Raw genomic sequence first — 23434 nt, 5'->3', positions numbered from 1 at the left:
AATTAATCATACCCACTCCTTTCAGCCCATGAAGACATACCCTGAAATCAACTAGCTCAAGCTGCAGGGAAAACATCATCAAAGAGAAATAGCTTCTGGAATCCACCCCATAACCCAAAATGTAACAAGTGATAACTAAACCTCCAGGATACTCTTTGCATTTACCCTCCTCTGGAGCTGATCCTATGGACTCATGGAGTGTCCATCAGCTCCCCACCCCATGCCACTACCCCCCACATCTCACCCACCCAGCATGGTGAGACACGGTGGGGAGACAGGGATTGTGACATAAGCAAATGGCCTCAGGCTGATATATGTCAATGTCAGCCCAGGAGCTTCCTAGTAGGGATGCCACCTGTGAAGCCCACATAACAGCCAACCTCTTGCAACCTCCAAGCTGAGGGCCTCATTGGGGGAAGGAGGCACCCCCTCCCTAAGAGACCACAAGATTCTGAGAGAGAAGGTGTCAAGAGCTCTAGACAGCTGGTGGCAATCATGTAGTCACCATGGAGACTGCCATGTGTGTTTGCTCTCCATGTTGTACATGGCAGAGATGTTGTCCTCGATTATGCTCCTGTCTGTGCTGCAAGTTCCTCTTCACCTCAGAGCGGAACTGCACCTGCTTCCCCTGCCCTTACAAGGATGAGCGCAACTGCCAGTGCTGCCATTGCACCTGCTCTGAGAACCCCAACTGCCACTGGTGCTGTTGCTCCTGGGCCAATGACCCCAACTGCAAGTGCTGCTGCACGGCCAGCAGCAACCTCCAATGCTACTACTACGAGAGCCGCTGCTGCCGCAATGCCACCATCACATTCCACAAGGGACGCCTCCGCAGCATCCGCACCTCGTGAGTGCCCAGAGCCCTGGGGTGCCCTCGCCCACCGAGGGCTCCCAGGGCTCCCTGCCCCACCATTTCTCTATCCGAACAAAGGAGGTCAAGAATTTTGTGGCAATCAAGCGTGTCCTAAACAGCCAATAGCCACATCTAGCCCGGAGTTCCAAATCCACTTCCCACCCACCATGTAACGAGCACTGAGCTCTCTCACCTGCACTAGATAGGAGGACCGGATACTTAGTGCATAAGCCACCTGCCAGGCACTGCACGTGTGACCCCAGACAACCTTCACCCCACACCCACCACGCCAGTGAGGAAACTGAGCCTTTGAAAGGTTAAGTTGCCCAGGATCACCTAGCTGGTAAGATGCAGCTCGATTTTGAACCCAGACTCTGTGTCTTACCTTAAAAATGCTGTACTGCAAAGTGGAGAGTATAGCGTCTGCCATGATTTGGTGGGTATGGGGATTAATGCATGTGCTTTGTAATACATTATGTGATATAGAAATATAAGTTGTCCTTTTCCTTCCTCCTTTGAACTTTTGATACCTTAACACTTATTGGAAAATTTAACAACTTCCACAGGCCACTTTTGACCCTTATGTCCTTATAAGTACCCCAGATGGCCATCAACTCCTGCCAGGCTTCTCTTTCTGTCTGGAAATCATGCAACTTGGGGTCTCAGTTACTTGCATGGGGCATTAACCTTCTGTGTCAAGTATTGCATGTTCTCCTCTTGTTCTGATGGAGGCTGTCCTTTTATGTCACATTTGAGGGGAGTCTGGAGTAGCAAAGGCAGACTTCTTAGATGAGAAATGATCAAAGATCAGAACTATAAGATGGCAGCATTAGAGAGGCAGAAAATGAGAGGCAGATTTAAAGCTTTTCAAAGCTGGAAAAACAATTCTATGAGCAAAGATTCAGTGAATTCAAGAGAAGACTAAGATCCAGCACTTGATAGATGCTTGATAAATGTTACTCTCCATTCGTGGATCTCTCGTGGTGTATGCATGAGTAGAGAACCCAGGGGTCTTGGATACAACTCCAAAACTTCTCAGGTGCATCCACATTCCTCTCTCTTGACTCAACTACCCCATCTTCTGCATATCAGCAATGGAGGGTCACTGACCATATGTCAACAGAGGAGGAATGACTTTTGTGCTTTGGGAAGATGCCTTAGGTCAGTAGCTCCCAAACTTTGCTTTACATTAGAATCACCTGGGGATTTTTATAAAGGTCCTTATCCCCACACATCCTGACTTCAGTGGTCTGGGGTATCAGATCAGAATTTTAAAAGCTTCCAGGTGATACTAAGGAACAGATGGCCTGGAGGGAACAAGAGGGAAGCTGGGAGACCTGCCAGGCAACCCAATAAGCACTCAGGTACTAGGGGAATAGGCCTAAATTGGAAGGAGGGGGCTGTGCAAAATAGGAGAGACCCGATATCTTGGCAAGAAGGCAAGACTGTTGGGTTTGGTGGCTAGCTGGGCATGGAACTATGGGCACTGAGTGCCCAGGTCCAAGCCTGAGGCTTTCAGAAGATGGTCAGAGATGCTACTGCAAGTGTCAGGAGGTGGGCTGTGGGTACACTGAGGTTTATCTTCCAACTGCCCTCTCTCCTGTTTTCTGAATCACTGCCTCCCTGTTCCTCATTGCCACTTCCTGCTCAGCACCTTGCTCATTCAGTCCCACTCATGTCTCTTGCAACTCTTTCTGACTTTCTCATTTCTTTTTTTTTTTTTTTACTTTCTCACTTTCTTTTTCATCTCCATCCCAGATCCCTGGGCTACCTATTTCTGAGCTCTGGTCTCTCTCTCTCTTTCCCCACCATCACCCTCCCTCCCTCCTTCCTGATTTCTCATGCTGTCTCCCTTTATATTACACCATGATTCTCAGAGTCCCACCTTCTTGAACTAGAGAAGTTCATCCAGCTACCATGTGTACGACTTACTGTACCTCCAGTGAGTCCATACAGGGCCCAGCACGAGACTGAGAAAGCAGAGAGGGAATGGAGCTAAGGACATTGAGACCAGCAGGCCTAGGACCCAGCATCCAAATCCCTAAGAAATGAGCTTCCAAGGAGCCTGAGTGTCCACAAGAGGCACTCTCTGTCACCACAGGGCCAGTCCCTTCCAGTATACTTGGGTAACAACTTTGATTACCTGGGCTCTAAGATATAGGTCCCTGGCTAAGGGATGGGAAAGTAGATAGGGACATACAGGGACTACAAGAAGCCAGAAGCAGAGAATATTGCACCCACAATGTCAAGATCAAAACCCAAATATCACTAATGTGAACAGAAGAGAAGAGACAGGAATAGTCACAAATTGTGTATCTGCTTCCATTTCCATCCTCACAGCCAACTTACTTATTTTCAGAAACTGCTTTTGCCCTGATTATAGCCTCTTAGAACATGCACTTGAATTTTATAAGTATGCTTTTATTTCATCCACTGTTCTTAGAATATATGAAATCAGCCTCAGCTATTAGACAAAGAATCAACACACACACAGTCACACACACAACAGTAAAGGAGCACACTTCTCCTGGACTTGACCATGGTTGTGAACGTTAGTGGATAGTACCAGAAGGGAGTGATTGCAGTGGCCACATCTATTGAGTCCTTACTAGGTACCAGCAGTTGAGCACTTTATTATGGATTACCTCATATAGACTTTGTAAAATTCTCATGAAGGATGTAGGATTGTGAGCTTTGAGCTCTAGATTACAGAGGGGGAAACTGAGAATGGGAGAGGTAAAGAAACTCATCTCAAAAGTGCAGCTCTAAAGGCTGCACTCCACCATGACCAATCCACCCCTAGAGCCTAACCTATCAGACTGCTGACTGGAGCACACAGGTTGGAAGCTTGGCTCCAGGACGGAACTCCTGGTGTCCTGGGAAGGACACTTTACCCATCCATCTTAACACACAAAAATAATGATGATGTCAGTGCCTGCCAAGCACAACTCACCAAGAACACAGCTGTAGGCAGACAAGATTGGATTTACTGAGTCATAGCTTCCAGTGAGAACGTACACCATGGTTAAGAGGAAAATGTCTCAGTAAGAAGACCTCAGCAAGTTATTATGGGATTTAGCCTCATTTTAGATGAGGAAGTGGGGGTAGAGCTCCTAGTGGATATCTGGATAAAAATCTTGTCTGCAAGATGCGAGGCAGACAAGGTGCCTAACATTGCGACTGGTGAAAAAGCAGCACACTCCCACTAAAAAGGATAGGCCAGGTTTGGTCATTTTTGTGGCCTGGACAATATTCTTGTTTTGCCAGCACTCAAACAGGACGAAGTGGTCTTACTTCTGCTTTGCTCCATCACAGTCTCAAAATGGCTTTGTGGGGTGTTGGTATTCTGTGACATTACTGATGGGCATATCACTCAGCCAACACCACCCCAACCCCAAGGCCCCGCTCACAGTGCCAGGCCAGTCTCTTCTGCTTTCTCCTGCTCAAAAATCACGATGTGCGGTTGTCTTCTACCTACTCTGTTCCAGGGGCTGCTTTCAAGCTTCGTGGGTATTAAGTGTAATTTTGATCCCCTACAGAAACTCTATAATGTGACTACTAATTTTATAGCCAGGAAAAAGGCAGAGAGAGGTTAATTAACTGACCTGAGGTTACGAAGCTAAAAGAATAGCCTGGGCAGGTTTAGAACTGGGGAGCCCTCGAATGGAGCCCTGGCCTGGAGCCCTGGCATGGAGCTCATGCTCCCCGCCTTCACACTGGCCTGCCTCACAGTGACCCACCCCCCATCCTAGTTCTTTCAGGGGCTGGAAACGGGATGAGCTCTGGAGTCCACCACCTAAAGCCCTCCCCACATCTGCTTCTCCTTCCAGCTCCAAGACTGCACTGCGCATCGGGAGCAGCGACACCCAGGTGGACGAGGTGAAAACAATGCCCCCAAACAGCAACCTGGTGGAACATCTCTCATGCCCCATGTGCAGCCGGCTGCGCCTGCACTCGTTCATGCTGCCCTGCAACCATAGCCTGTGTGAGAAGTGCCTGCGACAGCTGCAAAAGCACGCCGAGGTCACCGAGAACTTCTTCATCCTCATCTGCCCCGTGTGCAACCGCTCACACTGCATGCCCTACAGCCACAAGATGCAGCTGCCTGAGAACTACCTGCGCGGGCGCCTCACCAAGCGCTACATGCAGCAGCATGGCTACCTCAAGTGGCGCTTCGACCGCTCCTCTGGGCCCATCGTCTGCCAGGTCTGCCGCAACCGGCGCATTGCCTACAAGCGCTGCATCACCTGCCGGCTCAACCTGTGTAACGACTGCCTCAAGACCTTCCACTCAGATGTGGCCATGCAGGACCACGTCTTCGTGGACACCAGCACCGAGGACCAGGACGAGAAGATCTGCATCCACCACCCGTCCAGCCGCATCATTGAGTACTGCCGCCACGACAACGAGCTGCTCTGCACCTTCTGCAAGACAGCTTTCCACAATGGCCATGACACCATCAGCCTCATCGATGCCTGCTCCGAGAGGGCCGCTGCGCTCTTCAGCGCCATCGCCAAGTTCAAAGCAGGTACTGGTCCCCTTCCCTCTCCTTCACAGTAACTTCTAGTTCAGGAACTCTTGGGTAAAAGGGCTCTGGGCAACCTGGGGAGTCTTCCCCATCTAGTGGGGCAGTCCAAGCACTGAGAAACACGTTGCTAGGCTGCAAGGCACTGGCCTAGTGTGAACACCTGGCAACCACCAGCAGCCTCTGAACCTCCCTGCGCCTTGGTTTTTCTCATCTGTAAAACAGGCATAGTAATAGTAACTCTTTTGCGTGGTAGTGAGGACCAAATGGGTTACTTATGTGTGGCACGCAAAAAAGTATCTGCCACATAATCAGCACAGAAAGATTCTATAATCTTGATTACAATCTTCATGACCTTGGACCTTGGTTCCTCTTTTGGAAAGTGACAAATTTGATCTTCTAGTATCTGTGATACTAGTATCTAGTATCTAAAGTGTTTTGTCACTAGACTTCGATGTCTTTGGTATTTTCCCAATTTGCAGGAGGAAAGAATTAAGTCAATGTTGAAATCTCACTAGCATGCATATTTCAGGAATACCTCCATTACTCAGTTGCTTCTTCTAGGAACTATTGTTTATCAATTGATATTTAGTCAGTTTTAGAACCACCACCAGGGAAGCGTTTATACTAAAGAAATTCTATGGGAGCCACAATGCAAAGCAAATGGGTAGCCCCTTTGTTTCCTAGTGGGTTTTCTTAAGGTAGACTCACTGCGTGGGCATGGCTGCATTCTCTGGGGCCTCAGTGTAGGGAAGGGGCTGCTGCCTACTGTCTGCTGTGGCCCCATGTAACCACAAGAAGCCTAGGTTTTTAACATAGGAGAAACCCAAGATAGTTTTCTCAGAGTCCAGGGCACCTAGAAGTCAGACAATGAAATTCAATTCAATGTAAGGGGACACCAGTACAAATTCCAGGGAGCCCAGCAACTGGAAGGGGACGCGGATCACCTTCAAGGCATATCCATTTATATGTAGGTAAAGAATTTAGCCCTGTCCATCCTTGCTAAGGAAACCGCCACCTCCCCCCAGTTTTTTTTTGTTTTTGTTTTTTTTAAAGATTTTATTTTTTTGACAGACAGAGATCACAAGCAGGCAGAGAGGCAGGCAGAGAGAGAGGAGGAAGCAGGCTCCCCGCTGAGCAGAGAGCCCGATATGGGGCTCGATCCCAGGACCCTGGGACCATGACCTGAGCTGAAGGCAGAGGCTTTAACCCACTGAGCCACCCAGGTGCCCCTCCCCCCAGTTTTTTTAACCAGGGTTCAAACTTGCTCTTAAGAACTCAATTCGCTTTCGGGGAAGGTGCCATAAATCTGCATTTTTTACAGATCTTCAGGTAATTCAAAAGCAGATGACCTGACAATACACTGAGAAACTCTGGGCCCTGGAGGGAAGATCAAGTTTGGGTCAATTGATTGTATCTGTGGTGTTGACCCCAGCTGCACATGGGAACCCTTTGGGGAGCTTCAATAATGAGGACCAGCAACAGTGGGATCACCCAGGAGCCTGTCAGGCATGCAGAATCAGACCGCACCCATAGCAATTTCATGGGAATCTGCATTTTTAAAAAATATCCCTAGAAGATCCCTTGGACTAGATTCTAAATGCAGCTACAAACTGCCTTTTCTGGATTCCTGAGCCTTGACTCAGGCCAATTCAGAATCTCAGCAAGTGAGGCCAAGAGCAGAGTTTTCTTTAAAGTTCCCCAGAAGATTCTGATGCTCACAGAGGGCTGAAAACCACTGTTGGAGCAACTAAGAACATAGACTTTGGAGTCAGACAAATAGAATTAGAGACAGGCCTTGGTTTCTCCCATTTGCTTGCTTTGTTGACACTGAACCAAAACTTAACCTCTCTGAACCTTAGTTTTCTCATCTGTAAATGGGAACAATATCTTCCTCATAGGAAGATAAGTGTTATATATGATAATACAGGGATGTGACCCATAATATGTGTATCATATAGATCTGGTCCATAATAAATGTTTAATAAGCAATAGCTACTTTTAAGTGTACTGCCTGAAAAAGATTTTTATTTAACTGTGATCTAAGACCAGCTCTTGCAAAGCTGCCATATTTATAAGACTGGGGGAAGGGTGCTTCTGGCCTCCTCTTTCTTTTTTCCTGGTGCTGCCTCTTTCCCCCTCATCTAAGGAATTTTTATCCTACCTCTCAGGACTTTACATAAACTTAATCCCTAATAAAGCAAGAAATTCCCTATGCAGGTGTCTTTGGCAGTCAGTGAGTAACTACTGAATAGTCAACAGAATAGTACTTATTGAATAGTCAAAGAAATTAATGAATAATGTGGAATTTCAACTGCCGTAGCCACAGTAGGGTTTGAGTTGGGGATAGCAGGGAGCACTTCTCAGCACCTCTGCAATCACCCTGATTGTTTCCTGTTCAGCCCCCATCTGCACTGCTTCTGAGCCAGTATGAGGGAGGAGGTGGGCAGAGGAAACAGCAGCTTCACAAAAGCGGCCAGAGAGTGTCATGTACCCCAAAGATGTTAGAAAATAGGGCAGACTGGCTTTCACTCAATAAATACCTCCCAAGCCCTTCTATACCCCTCAGTCATAGTGATAACCAAGACAGCCACAGTCCCTGTTCTCATGGTCCAGCAGGACTCCTGGGTTTCTCTTACTCAAATGCACATTATTATTACAGTGGCCACCACTGACAGAGGTCTAGCTTACTGTGTACCCAGGACTATGTTACGAACCAAGTACAAAAATTCTGGGGCACCCTACTCCTGAGTAAAATTTGGTGAGAATTATAGCCCATCAATTCACTACAAAGTTGACCATTCAGGGGAGGATCTTACCTTTAGACTAGGCCACAGAAGGTTGACACATCTTCACATAGTTGTCACTGCCTGATGCCTAAATCCCTGTAAAGCCAAAACAGGTCCTCATTTCACAGAGATGCGCTACATACTTTCTTTCAGAGCATCCTCTCTACTATAGGATTATTGAATTTATGAGTGCCTTGAGCATCGGTGCCCTCTCATATTCATATATGTATCCCTAGTACTTTGGAAGGCATATGACCTGTAAGAGGTGTTTAGTAAATGTTTGTTGAATGACTGAGTGAACTTATAATCCAAAAACCACATAAGAGGATACAGGAGAAATTGGGGTTCTACTTGAAGTGCAACAGTGGACTCTTTCTTGGAAGAAAATAGGGGGAAGGCAAGAGAGAGAGCCCAGCTGATTTCCTACTGTTGTCTAGGGCTAGGTTTTTGGTGAATGAGGCAAGGCAGCATTTAGAAGAAGTCATCAAAAATTTAGTTCTTTCTCAGAAAATTTAGTTCTTTCACACACGGAAAACTAGTCACTTTGTGACATCACCTCTTCTTAAGTCCCACATGCTGATAAGTGAAGTCTGGTAAAAACTCATATCAAGGATGGCCTTCAATTGTCAGTTTCGACCCAGAGCTACAGAGACTACTATAGCTATAACTGTGCCAGGAAAGAAAGGCTGTTATTCCTGAGGGAAGCATTAGACAAGGAGGCCAAGAGGGGATTCCTGAGGGAGGCCAGATGCACCTCATAAACCTGTTCTAGCCTATTTCAGTTCAACTATAAGTTTTTCCCTCCCTCACTGTCTGCTTTCATGGGGTCCAAGGGAATTCGCTCCAGTCTTCTACTGGCTTTGACATCTGGGGAGATGAAAATTTTAACCAAAGTAACCTGGTTGTTTTACAGTCCGCTATGAGATTGATAATGACCTAATGGAGTTCAACATTTTAAAAAACAGCTTTAAGGCTGACAAGGAGGTGAAGCGAAAAGAGATCCGAAATGGATTTCTCAAGCTGCGCAGCATTCTGCAGGAGAAGGAGAAGTCTATCATGGAGCAGATAGAGAATCTGGAGGTGTCCAGGCAGAAGGAGATTGAAAAATATGTGTACATAACAACCATGAAAGTGAATGAAATGGACGGCCTGATTGCCTATTCTAAGGAAGCCCTGAAAGAGACAGGCCAGGTGGCGTTCCTGCAGTCTGCCAAGATTCTGGTGGACCAGATCGAAGATGGCATCCAGAGCACCTACAGGCCTGACCCACAGCTCCGGCTACACTCCTTGAATTGCATGCCCTTGGACTTTGCTGAGCTCTCCAGTGCCATTCATGAGCTCTTCCCCACAGGACCCAAGAAGGTATGCTCCTCAGGGGACTCCCTGCCCTCCCCCTATCCCATGCACTCAGAAATGATGATTGCCAGGAAGGTCACTTTCAGCACTCACAGCTTCGGCAACCAGCAGATATACCAACGAAGCTCCTCCTTGTTGTCCTTCAATGTCACCAATGGTGAGAAGGCCAAGATGGGTCTGGAAGCCTATGGGAGAGCCCAGTCTGCAGCACCTGCTAAACCCACAGATGGCCTCTATACCTACTGGAGTGCAGGGGCAGACAACCAGTCTGTGCAAAATAGCAGCAGCTTCCACAACTGGTACTCATTCAATGATGGTACTGTGAAGACCCCAGGCCCAATTGTAATCTACCAGACTCTGGTGTATCCTAGAGCTGCCAAGGTAAGAAAGGCTCTGGTCCCATGGGGAAGGCAGGGGAATGTGAGGTACAGAGTGGAGGTGGGTAGTCAGGAAAGGATGCACTTATCTCTTTGATCTCTAGGGTCCAGTCACTCTAATCTGTTCCTCTGGATTCTTCATGCTGAACCCATTGAAAAGGGATAAGTTCCTAAAATCTTAAATACCTCAAGATTAGCTTAAACCAAACAATGTATTTAATTCCTAGTCAAAAATACATCTGAAAGCTCCAACCCCGTATCAAGGGCAACCCAATTTGGGAACCAAAGTAATTTGAAAAAACTGCTTGGAGGGTGTTATATTTCTCAGGGGAAATCCTGTAATAGTAGAGAGAACATAGAAAATCAAATTAGAAATACAGGCTCCATTATCTATCAGCTGTGATTCCTCTAAATTACTACCTTTCCTAAAGAAAGTCTCCACACTCTCCATGGTTCAGAAAGAATGGAAGGATAATTCCCAATAGAATTCCAATTCTTATTGCCTGAGATTCAGATTTTGGGGGTGTGAATCTCTCACAGACCCCTACAACTCCCGTCATCTGACTTCAGGGAGCATGACTCCTCCTTGACTCTCTTGGCCTAACATGGACAAATGACCTTTCCCTTAACATCCCTTTCAAGAGTTGCCTGGGTGGCTCAGTGGGTTAAAGCCTCTGTCTTTTGCTCAGGTCAAGATCTCAGGGTCCTGGGATCGAGCCCCGCATTGGGCTCTCTGCTCAGCATGGAGCCTGCCTCCCCCTCTCTCTCTGTCTGTCTCTCTGCCTACTTGTGATTTCTGTCTGTCAAATAAATAAGTAAAATCTTTAAAAACAAAACAAACAAAAAACACATTCCTTTCAAATCCAGCTGAACCTAAATTGAACTGTTTATAGAATGTGTTATTAAGGTTCAGGGAGAGAAACAGATTAACTTGCAATTAGATACTTTATTAGAGCAAACCTTGCCTCTCTTAGGGTTCCCTACAGGGAATCTCCCAGGCCAGCCTATGGCCTGCTTTCATGTGGCAGAACCCATATTTTGCCCCATAATCTGAGAACACTCCCAAAGACTTTTAGCATCCTTGAAGTTGAAACCGTTGATTCTCAAACATTAATGTGCCCCTGGAGGTCTTGTTAAAATGCAGATTCTGTTTCAATGGGTCTCAGAGGGCCCTGAGATTTTGTGTTTCTAACAACCTTCCAGGTGTTGCCACTGCTACCAGTCTGCAAACCACACTTTAATATCAAAGGTCTAAAAACAAGAAAATGAAAGCCAGACGCTGACCAAGATTTACTTTGCTGGTCTCCTGAGACATCATAATCTATGTTTTAGAGTCTATAATTGACAGCAAGAATGACCTTACGTTGCAAAGTAGAATATACCTTCCCACAGGCTCTCAGACACAGCAAAGTATATCTGCCCTTCACAGAAGAGATGCCCATAACTGAGCAGGTGAACCTTCATTTCCAAATGATCCTAGATCAGCAAAGCCTGCAGTGTGTGTGACACTAGCTCAGTGATGGCCTTAGGTCTCTCCCTGAATCCTAGACTGTTTAGGGGATTGGCAGTTTCTTGCTCTGAAAGGGAAGAACTGGTGATGGTAGCTCCGTACTTGGGCTTGGAAAACTGTCGTCACACCACATCACCAGTTAGTGGTCCCTGGATAAGCCCAAGAAAGGGACCTACACAGGAAGACCTAGTCAAGACATTGTCTGTCAAGAGAGGACAACTAAACCTACTGCCAAATAGTGGTATTTGATGTGAAGATATTGTTGATGCCCACTGAGATTGTAGAATGGAGTTTACATGGGAACCATAGTGCTAGTAATGCCCAGATGAAATCTGTGTTGACTTCTCTCACAAATGATGGTTGAGAGTCCTCTTTAGGCTATTGGCATAAAAACATTCTCAAAGTTTGTCTTATAACTTGTCAATATGCATCTGAAAAATCCTAAGGAGTTTTTTTTTTCTAAAAACTCAATCTTCTTTCTAGAAATCTTTCCCAGAGAAATGATTAAAATTTCAGATGAAGATTCATGCCCTAAAAGTCTTCACTGCATCATTATTTATTAGAGTGTAAAGTTAGAAACAACCTAAATGTTCAACTTTAGAAGGATTAAATCACTTATGGGATTGTTATTCAAATGGTGCTTTTTAAAGTTTTTCATAAGATAGGGAAATATGTAAAATATAAAAAGTAAAAGAAAGTAGGAATCAAAGCAATATAATCCAAACTATATGTATCTCTGTGTGTATGTTTCAAAATTGGAAAGAAACTAATTATTAACTGAACTTTAGAATTATAAGTGATATTTATTTTCATCCTTTATATTTTTTCTGTATTTTCCAAGTCTTTTACAATGAGTATGTTAGTTTTGGTAATCAGGAAAAAAGTTAATTTTTATTGATGAATTATATAAATTTATAAAAGATTTTAAAGTATAAATATATAAAAATAACTATAGTCATAAAAATCTATGCACTTATGAGTAATTATAAATTAATTTTATAAACATAACATTTGAATTTATTAAAACTTAAAAAGAATGCAATATCTATTTAGAAATAGAAGCAGTATAAAATATTTATATGCCAGGCACAACCTGCTAGTTGTTAGTATATCTCTTTGCAAATGTTGATATTTTATGTTTTGAGTGTGAACATATATTCTTCATGACTTGGGTAAGTCTTTTCACCTCTCTGGTACTCTACTTCCTTGTGGGTAAAACAGAGGGATGGAATAGATACACTTTTCATCTTCTAGTAGTCTGTGGTTCATTAGAATTTGCTAAATGTAACCTTCCTGAGCCTCAACTGTGAAGTGAGAAAATAAAATCTCCCTTCCAGGGTGTTGTGAAGACTAGGTGAGTGAGCCAATGTCAGACACATAATCTGATGCATAGAAGGTGTTCAATAAATGGGAACTACCTTACTTAGCTGTGTCAGGAGACCAGTGGTCATCGCCATTGCCTGATGGTAACAGAACCCAGAGGAGCATTCTTCTGTTGTTTAAATACATCACAAGCATCAGGTCAGGCCCTATCAAGCAGCCTTTCAAGACTGTTGCACATAGTTTAGGCCAAAACCCTCAGCAGCTGGAGGAGATGGGGTCAGCTTGAACTCACCCCACTGATAGTTAATGACACAAATCTTTATGGGAAAGAAACCTGAATGGTGTATATTAGTATCACACACACATGTTCATTGCTTTGTAGGTTTATTGGACATGCCCAACAGAAGACGTGGACTCTTTTGAGATGGAATTTTATGAACTTATTACTACTCCTCCTAACAATGTGCGGACAGAGCTTTGTGGACAAATTCGGGATATAATGCAACAGAGTCTGGAGCTGCACAACTTGACCCCCAACACTGAATATCTGTTTAAAGTTAGAGCCATCAATGACAATGGTCCTGGGCAATGGAGTGACATCTGCAAGGTACTGTGCACATTTTTTCTAAGACACACAATCTTTACAAGCTCTGATGCAGCTCTGTTAGGATGATCACAAGATCATAGAACCTACTGTGTGGCTTCCCCCTCTAATCCCAGAAAACTTGTTAACTCAGGTGAAAGAGAAGGCTGGGGCCTCAACCAACTTGGCAAATGAGGCCTGAAAATTGTTAGTTCAGTTAGATTAAAAGAAAAACATTTGGGCCAGGCAGTCTTTTAGGATGTAGAGATTCAGAAGAAAGTAAGATATAATCCTTGCCTTCAAGGACCTCAAGGTCTATTAAACAGATAATTGTGGCATAAGAAGGACAAAAAAAGAGCTCGTTATTAGCCCTGGTGGTGACTCAGAGCAATTGTACAGTACCAGATTCAACAAACATAAATATAGGACGCATACAAAAAACAATTTGAGTATAAATGTGTCCCATGCAATATTCTGGACATAGTTATACTAAAAATTTTTATTTGCTGTTTATCTGAAAGTCAAGGAATAGCCATTGAGCATGTCAGAATGGTCTCCCAAAAGGAAGAGACAGGATTATTCCTATCTTCTTTGTGATGTAAGGCTGACTCTTCTTTATACCCCCAGGGCATATACATTCATGAGTATAATTTTACTGATACTCAAAGAAGAAAAAGAAGAAAAATATCAAGACTTCCCAGAGCTATCTTACTGTATAACCATGATGATGTTCTTTGGGATAAGATTAGTATGGCTTAATCGGGGATTCTTTAGAGGAAAGATAGTAAGTCCATTCATTTCAGCTTTTGAAAAGGGAAATTATGGTACAGAGAGAGTGGAGTCTCATGAGACCACTTCCAGCCAGGACATATATCTGATCCCCAAGGGACCTGACAAGCAATCAGTTCCTCTCCCTTCCTCTCTCTGTCTCTCTGTCTCTGTCTGTCCTCCCTCTGCCCACCCTTCTATGTCTGCTTCTGTCTGAATCTGTACCACTTTCAGCTAGTTTGTAGTATCTCCTTCCCTAAATTCAGCTTGCTTGTAGTTTTGAATGGTCTCGGCCCAACTTCTGTGTGACCAACACAATCTGACTAGCAATGCTCCCTTTGTCTCAGGTCCAATGTTTGCAGAAGAGAATCTGATTGGTTGCTACCTCAATCTGACTGGTTGGGGAATCAGGGGGAGGGGCAGGATTATGCTGTTGGCCAGTGTACCAGTAGCAGCAAGTCTGCTGAAGGTGGAGGCTCTCTAGTCCCTCTGGACTAACTCTGCGGTCAGTACTCTCATGCACTCCTTCCCACTCCCACAGAGGTCAGACACTCCCCTGGAAAGAAGTGGGATGAGAAAGTCATGCTTGCTGCTCCTCTTGCTCTACCCCCACCAGATCCCCTGTCAGGCAGGTGCCTCAGAGCCCAATCCTTGTTGCCACACTCCTCTCCCAAGCATGGAACACCCATAGCTGCTACCATATTTTGCAGTATGTCCTTTGGACTATGGATTTTTCCTTCCTCTAATTCCCACCGCTGTCTAATTTTTAAGGAATTCCTCAAAAATGTCTTGCCCATGAAGGGCACTCAATGCTGTTACTTTTTTTTTTTTTTTCCCCTGTATCTCCTGTCATTTTTCCATGCTAGGGTCAAGGACAGGGGTAGAGAGACTGAAATGTGTTGGCCCTTTTTAGGTAGATGTTTTGTCCTTCATCTTGAGCTCCAAACCCTGAAAACAAACTTCATGTCTAACTCATCTTTCTTTCTCCTACAATGCTTACCACAGCACTGTGCGTATTGCAGGTTCTTAATGGTTATTGAATGAATACATGACTGAAAATGTGACCAAACAAATGAATATATGAATGAATGTCTAAATTAAAGAGTGAAGGAATAAAATTAATAATTATAAAGTACCATAAGAACCCTGAAAGCTAAGTGTTTTATGCAATCAGTCAAGAAATAACATTCCCTCTAAAATTGTGTTTATGCGATTAATTTGTACTCCCTATATGGGAAAGAAATTCATTCCAGTTTCTTTGCTTTTCAACACAATTTCTAAATGAGCAGAGCACTAATTAATGAGGTTTTCTGGAAGCTTAATTTTTATCTGACTCGCAAAGCTGCAATATAGATTTTTCCTTCAGAAGTAATTCTTCCTCCCTCTTTGTGATTATATTAGCATTCTAGGGGAAACACTGGCTTCCTTAACATTTGTCATGATTTGCATAAGTAAAGGCTTCAATAGCAAATGAAAATAAGATGGTGTGTTTGAATGACATTTATAAAGCTTCATAAAAGTAATGACTTCAGTTCTTTCCTATAAAATCGAAATACTTTTCCTTTGGCACTGGTTCTATGCAGGTATTCCTGAAAGGTTTCATTTAAAATGCTGTAATGAGGTAGCCGAATCATTTCTTATCCAAAATACAATATTTCCATCATCTGTACTTTTGAAAAGGAGGGGAAATAACACCTTTCATATTTGATTTTCATAGTCTGTGACTTGCTGATTTTTAAGGGATTTTATTGGAAGTATAATACATGAAGCATGAGAATTAACTTGAATGCTTTTTAAAGGTCCCATTTATTGAAGGCTGACTCGATGTCAGACCCTGTCTATTATCACTGATCTACCAACCACTGGAGATGGGGAGTTATTGTCTCTATTTTACAGATAAGGAAACTGAGTCTCAGGAAGGGAAAGTGTCTGCCCTCATGTAAATTGAAGGAAGAGTTGAGTGGGAACCTAGGTTTCATCCAAGCTGGAGCTCTTTGTCTCCTGCACCACAGTCATTCAGCTAAGTCTGGGCTGGCAGGGGCCCCACCCTGGGGACATGGCATCCCATGCTGGGAGAATGTTGTTGTCCTTGTTGTCCAAGCCAACAACAGTGAGAGTGGGACTTTTTTTTTTTTTTTTTTTTTTTTTGAGAGGCAAGATTGGGCATTGCTTGACCTGGTATGCCTAGCCCCAATTCCACTAGGCTATAAGCCCCAGGAGGGCAGGTGTCCTGCTGGTCTTTCTCACTCCTCTTGGCCCACAGCCCTCCACCAACAGCCTCTAACATCCAAGAGCCTAACTGATAGTTTTGAAGGAATAGAGAAATGTGTTTTTTAGACAAGTCATATATCTTTTAGCTTGTTTCTCTCCTGCTCTTCCTCTGGTCCCCAGGGTACCTCCTGACCACCACCCCCATTTCATTTCTGAAAAGAGCCTCTTTACTTTGTCTCTCTCTGACTTCAAATCTATGCTAACTTCCAGGAAGTCTTCCCATGACAAATCGAACTTTCCATCTACGCATTGGTTTCCTATTACTACCGTAACAAATCAGCAGCTTAAACTATGCATATTTACCTATTATCTTATATTGGAGATCAGAGCTCCAAAATGGGTGTCACTGAGTAAAATCAAGCTGTGACAAGGCTGTGTTTCTTCTGGAGACTCTAGAAGTTTATTCTCTTGCCTTTTCCAGCTGCTGGCAACTGCCCACATTCCTGGGCTCATGGCCCCTTCCTGCATTTTCCAAGCCAGAAACATTAGGCTGAGTCCTTCTCACACACACACACACACACACACACACACTTCTCACACCTTCTCTCACACTCTGGCTCTCTTCCGCCCCCTCTCTTCCAACTCGAAGAACTCATGATTACACTGGACCCACTTGATGATTCAGTATATTCTCTGTCTTAAAACCAGCTCACGAGGAAACTTAATTCCCCTTTGCTGTGTAACATAACATGTTCCTAGGTTCCCGCGATCATGATGTGGGCATCTTTGGGGGCCATTACTCTGTCTGTCACAGTCTGTAAACCAGATGTTCCCTATTATATCAAAGTTGGAAGTAAAAATTCAGGCCCAACAATTGTCACAAACTGCTACTGTTCAGGGGCTTTCCCGATAGCTCTTTAGGAAATGCTCCCATCCTTGCCCCCAATCATCCTCTCAAATTCCTTCTCCATCTGTACTGAGGGTCACCCCTGGTGTGTCTCCCATGTGCTCAGGAGCCCTGTCAGCTGCTACAGGTTGGTACAGTGCTGCTCCCTTCCTGCCCAGGCTGGAACTCCAAGCACAGAGCCAGGCTGCCCAGCCTTCTAGGGATCTTACTTTGTGGTTTTACCTTAGTACCTACGTCAGACCTTCTGTCTAGGCTGAGATCCGCATCTTGAGGAGGTGGGGTTGCAGGCCAGTCAAAGGGATCAACACTGTCCCACACTCAGAAATAACTGCCCCAAACCTACCCCACACCACCCACATACTCATAGCAGCTTCCTGCCCTGAAATGAAACAAAAATGGGCTTGCACTCTCTATCTCCTTAGAATTCATTCTTTGCCAAGAGCTCCTCAATCTTCATGCAAATAGAACCCTATTAGTCTCTCCCTATTGCTCTGCAGATAGACTTGAACCCTGGAGTGAGGATAATTTAGGTCAAGCCAGATCTATTATTTTTAACCTCATACACAGAGGGTTGAGTTAATCATACACTTCAGTTCATGGTCCATTTTCAGCATTGGTTTATGCAAGGCCTTTTTCTTGTCTCTGTATGTATTCCTTTTTGTGGCCATTCCTTCCCAGACATCCATTCCAACACAGTTTATGTGGATCTTGTTGCTTTCATCAATTCTTACATGGTGTGTACTCTTTTGAACGTGTTGGTAATTTGTACAAACAGTATTGGGCCACATAGCTTCCTTTGTTTCTCACCTCTTCTCCCTGAACGCTGGATTTTTATGCTCTAGCCCTGTCGTTATGCACACTCAGTCCCGTATTCCTGATGCTGTCCTTTGGGCACCATGTTACCTGTCCACTCTGTCAGGACGGACACCCAAGTGACCTCCTATAGTGCTGCAGTGAAGAACATTTTCCCCGACACTTTGTGGGCAGTATGGGGTGTGAGAATTTCTCTGGAACATTGTATTTGTTGGCTAGGGCTGCCATACCAAAATGCTACAGATTTGGGCGGCTTAAACAATGGAAATGTATTTTCTCACAGTTCTGGAAGCCAGAAATCCCAAATCATATTGTTGGCCGGTCTGGTTTTCTCAGAGGCCTCTCTCCTTGGCTTGCACACCCGACTTTTTCCTGTGTCCTCACGTGGCCTTTTCTCTGTGTAGGACACCTCTAGCAGGTCTCTGTGTGTCCAAATTTCCTACTTTTATAAGGATACCTGTCCTTTTATAAGGATCAGAGCCCTCCCTAATGACCCCATTTCAACTTAATCTCTTCTTTAAAGGTCCTCTCTACATCAAAAACAAATGATATGCTGTATGGTGACTAACACAACATAATGAATAGATAAAGAAAGAAAGAAAGATAAAGGCCCTCCCTCCAAATACTGTTTACCCTTGCACAACACAGGTTTGAACTGTGTGGGTCCACTTATACACTGATTTTTTACTGTGCAGGATGTATTTTCCCTTCCTTATGATGTCTTAATAACAGTTTCTTTGCTCTATCTTTATTATAAGAATATAACATATAATAAATATAAAAAATGTGTGCCAATTGACCTTTTATGTTATCAGTAAGGCTTCTGGTCAGCAGTAGGCTACTAGTAGTTAAATTTTGGGGCACTAAAAAGTTATAAGTGGTTTTCAACTGTGCAGGGGGTCAGTACCCTTAACCCCTGCATAGTTCAAAGGTCAACTGTAGAGGCACATGCTGAAGTACTAGGGATATGACTTCAAGGTATAAATTTTGGGAGGACACAATTCAGCCCTTATCAGATATATACCATGCGTGAAATTGCTGGGTTGTAAAGTACGTGCATACTTGATGTCAGTACATGCGTGTATGGGTCCATACGGAATGAACAAGGGCCCTCCCAACCTAGGGACCAAATGCATGTGGGCACGATCCAGCTTTCTACTATTTTGCTAATCCAATAGGTACAAAGTGCTGTCTCCTTATTGTTTGAAATTTCATTTCCTATACTTGTTAGTTTTCAGGATTTCGTATTCTGTAAATAGCCTGAAAAATATCCTTTGCCCGTTTTTCTATTGCATTTTTTGTTTTCTAGGTGATTTGCAGGGTGTCCCGATATAGTCCAGATAATGGCTTTAGACATTGTTAATATCTTCTCCATTCTGACATTTGTCTATTAACTTTGCTCACAGTGTGTTTCATGAAACAGTAGAAAATTTCCATTTTGATATGATCAAACTCATCAATTATTTTTCCCTTCTGGTTTGACCTTTTGAAGTTTTGTTTAAGAAAGTCCTTCCATAGGCTTAGATCACAAAGATAATCTCCCACATAATTCCTTTATTAACTTCAGTTTTACCTGGCAAATTTAGAACTTTCATCCATCCAGAGCTCATCCATGTAGTGCTGCATAGGGATGCACTGCTTTTGATCATCTAGTGAGCCACTTTTCCCAATAGCATCCACCAAGCAATATCTTCTTCATTCATATATGGTAAAGGTACCACTACCATCTTAATATTAAAGTGCCATATATGTAGGGGTCTGTCTCTGAGCTCTCTACAGCCTCCTGTAGGCATATTTGTCTGTTTCTATATCAATACCACACTGGTTTTATTGTTTAACCTCAGCTTTGTGCTCTGTCTTGATGAACTGCTAAGGAAAGTCTGCCTGTTACCCTTCTTTCTTAAAGTTTATTTGAATAATCATAAAAATTTGTTCCTTCATATAAATTTTGGAGTAAGTAAATTGAATTCCTGAAAAAAAAAGAAAAAAAAGAAGAATATCCAGAATAGAATTTGATTAAGAAGGCATTGAGTCTCTAAATTAATTTGGAGGCATTTGATATTTTTGTAATAGGCCTGACATTTATTCAAATCATCTTCAATGTGCTTCACTTGGGCTTTTAAATTCTTCTTATAGAGGTATTATATGTTCCTGGTTAAACTAAATAGTTTACAGACTTTTTGTAGATATTATGAATATTATCTTATATTTTATTGTATTTTCTAATGTATTGCTGGTTTAAAATAAAAAATATTGGTGGGGCGCCGGGGTGGCTCAGTGGGTTAAAGCCTCTGCCTTCGGCTCAGGTCATGATCCCCGGGTCCTGGGATTGAGCCCCACATTGGGCTCTCTGTTCAGCCGGGAGCCTGCTTCCTCCTCTCTCTGACTGCCTCTCTGCCTACTTGTAATCTCTGTCTGTCAAATAAATAAATTAAAAAATCTTAAAAATAAATAAATAAAAACTATTGGTGTTTAGGCATTAATCTTGATTCCAGCAATCTTTTTTAAAAGATTTTATTTGTTTATTTGAGATAGAGATAGAGTGAGCGAGAAAGAGAGCACGAGGGGGTCAGGGGCAGAGGGAGAAGGAGAAGCTGTCTCTCCACTGACAGGGAGCCTGATGCAGGACTCGATCCCAAGACCCTGGGATCATGAACCAGGCCAAAGGCAGATGCTTAATTGACTAAGCTGCCCAGGTGCCCCAGATTCCAGCAATCTTGATAAATTTCTTTATTATTCTGAGAGTTTATCAGCTGATTTTGCTTGTTTTTCTAGGCTATGACCTATCATTTATGAATAATGGTAGTTATAGCTTTTTCTTACAATCCTTGAACCTCTATGTCTTTTCTTTTCCTATACTTTTGGCTAGGGGCATGAGTCCCACAGAAAATACAAGCTGAAATACTTGGCATCTTTGTCTTATTCCTGATCTTAAAGCTTCTCCATTGGGCTATGATGATTTTGTATTTAGCTTTGGTGGTATAATTCTCATTAAGGAAATTTCTTTCTACTTCTAAATTTCTGAGAGCTGTACAATCTTATGCCTTTTTGTATTGTTTGCAACAATCATATGATTCTTCTCCTTTAGGCCTTAATGGAATGAATTACATTGATTCTCTGATGTTAAGCTTGACTTGCATTCATGGAATAAACCTTGTGTGATCATGATGTAATTATTTAACATATTTGGTTTTAGTTAGCTCATATTTTATTTTGAATTATTGTACCTATGGTCATAAGTGAACTGGACCTATAATATTTTGCTTATATTGTTTTTATCTGGCTTCAGAAACAATAGTTTATTAGGTTATAAAATGAGGTAGGCAACTTTTGCTCTTTTCCTGTTTTCTTAACAACTCTTTCCTAAAAGTTTGTTAGAATTCATTTGGAAAACCATCCGAGCATTTGGGCAGGGAAGAGGATGTCAACTACCATTTCAATTTCTTTAGTATCTCAAGTTCTGTTCTCTATTTCTTTTGTCCTGTTTCATCTGATCCCTTTGTTCATAAACATGTCCCAATCCTCACTGCCCCACCACACATCACACATGATCTTTCTCTCTGGAGACCCTGACTACTTTATAGCAGAATTCAAATCTCCTATGTTTTACGAGTCAATTCCCAACCCCACCACAACACTGTTATCCCTTCATTATCACCCCTGTTCGTTTGATGTGTATATCTTATACTATATCCACTATCTTTACCAAGGGCTGTCTCTCTGTATTATCTCCATCTTTATCCAGCAATGGGCAACCTAGTGTTATGCATGTAATATGATCTTTACCTTATATGAAGCCCTGTTTTCTTTAAAATTAAAAAATTTGGTAAAAGTAAAGGGCATAATGATAATCACTGTCTATTTCTTTTTTTTGCCCTTTCCTTTTGAATACAAATATAAAAAGTTAAAAGCTTTGCCTATAGGGACATTGTACAAACACTACTCTTCACCACCCAAAATGTATCCCTACCCCATCTGCCCTGTGAGTCCTGATCTGTCTAGATAGAGTCCACTGATCCAGTGGGCTATCCCTCATCCCTGGATCTCAGCCTCACTTCCTAAATGCCTCTACAGTAAATGTGTACTGGGAAGGAACAGGAATGCTGCCAGACCGGAAGCCTGGAGAAACCCAGCACCTTCAGGGTAAAGCAGGGAGAGACACATGTAAGCTGAGTTGGTTAGATCTGTAGGACACTTGCCCAGCACAGTCTGCCCTTTCCAGATAGCTCTGACAGTTCATGGCAATCAAAGACAGTATGAAGCATCAGAGAGAGGCAATTGGCAGATTTACAAATTGTGGTTCTATTCACCTCTCATCCACTTCTCTGAAAACCTTCTCTTTACCTTAACCAGTGTTGAGGTTACAGAGCTGAAAGACTTATCACCACCCCTACAACCCAGTCAAGACGTTCAGTCTGTTAAGAGTCTGAATTAATGGAATTTACAAATTATAACAGCTATGACAGAAGGAATTTCCAGGGGCTGAGGGGACACTCTGGAGGGCTGCTCTATGAAGAAGCCCACCTGAAGTCACAGCACTCAGTTAAATGCAGTGACTTAAAGGAAGTAGAAACTGGTCTCCAAAATCCCAGTCTCGCCACATATTAGGAGTTTGACTTTAGAAAAACAAAAAGCTACCTAATCCTCCTAAGCCTCAGTGTCCTCATTCATACAAGAGGGTCAGCGGCACCTGCTTCATGTGGCCATCATGAGGAGTTAATGACATAATGTGTGAGGGTCTGGTACATGGTACTGGCTGTGCTCCCGGAAGCTACTATTTTCCCTGTGGCTGGTGTCATGGCTCTGCTTCTCATTGCAGGTGGTAACCCCAGATGGGCGTGGGAAGAACCGAGCTAAGTGGGGCCTGCTGAAGAACATCCAGACTGCCCTCCAGAAGCGCTTCTGAGCCCTCTATGAGCAGGCAGCAACCTCAGCGATGCACCACACACACACACACACACAGACAAACACACACACACACACACACACACACATACACACATATGTATTTTTCTTACCACATTCTTCAGTGAGGTTGCAGATGATGTTCCCAGGACCTCTGAGTCTTCTAAGACCTAATAAAAGGAAAAGCCTGATGTCATGGCTCACTGTTCACTATTTTGGAACCAAGATGTAAAACAGTCAGCAAGTCTGTACACCTCCATTATCTCAGGACTAAGCCTAGGCTTAGAATTCTGTGGTGTTTTATACATGCCAGCCACAGGCCTCTGGGTAGTAAAAAGGGCACCCTCTTTTCACTCAGGCCCTCTGGGTGTGCATTCTGACCCAACTCTAACTAGCTTTTGGTGTTTGGGCAAGTCACTGATTGAGGGGGAGCTCCTTACCTCACCATGTAGTCTATTTCAACAGTAAGCAGCCAATGTTGTTAGAATGCTCTCCCAACTACAGAGCCTGAACT

The 23434-nt window shown here is 43.4% G+C and overlaps 1 protein-coding gene across 1 annotated transcript; it reads left to right on the top strand.

The window, feature by feature from the left end:
- The first annotated feature begins 352 nt into the window (after nucleotides 1-352).
- TRIM42 (tripartite motif containing 42) lies at nucleotides 353-22958 on the top strand. The gene is made up of 5 exons (XM_032869780.1): nucleotides 353-847; nucleotides 4684-5381; nucleotides 9081-9904; nucleotides 13116-13340; nucleotides 22835-22958. The coding sequence occupies exons 1-5, from the start codon at nucleotides 507-509 to the stop codon at nucleotides 22919-22921; spliced, it is 2175 nt and encodes a 724-aa protein (XP_032725671.1). The 5' UTR covers nucleotides 353-506; the 3' UTR covers nucleotides 22922-22958.
- The last annotated feature ends 476 nt before the right edge of the window (nucleotides 22959-23434 follow it).

This window comes from Lontra canadensis, unplaced genomic scaffold, assembly GCF_010015895.1.
Source record: "Lontra canadensis isolate GAN:19392208 unplaced genomic scaffold, GSC_riverotter_1.0 scaffold38, whole genome shotgun sequence".
NCBI classification, from domain to species: domain Eukaryota; kingdom Metazoa; phylum Chordata; class Mammalia; order Carnivora; family Mustelidae; genus Lontra; species Lontra canadensis.
The sequence above is the reverse complement of the archived record's forward strand: the minus strand, read 5'-3'. Positions and strand labels throughout refer to the sequence as shown.

Bases quoted from the DNA above. Each gene is read 5' to 3' on its own strand.
- TRIM42 (XM_032869780.1), top strand. From the start codon at position 507: ATGGAGACTGCCATGTGTGTTTGCTCTCCATGTTGTACATGGCAGAGA. The intron at 848-4,683 runs GTGAGTGCCCAG...TTCTCCTTCCAG, and splicing joins CTCCGCAGCATCCGCACCTC to CTCCAAGACTGCACTGCGCA. The intron at 5,382-9,080 runs GTACTGGTCCCC...GTTGTTTTACAG, and splicing joins CATCGCCAAGTTCAAAGCAG to TCCGCTATGAGATTGATAAT.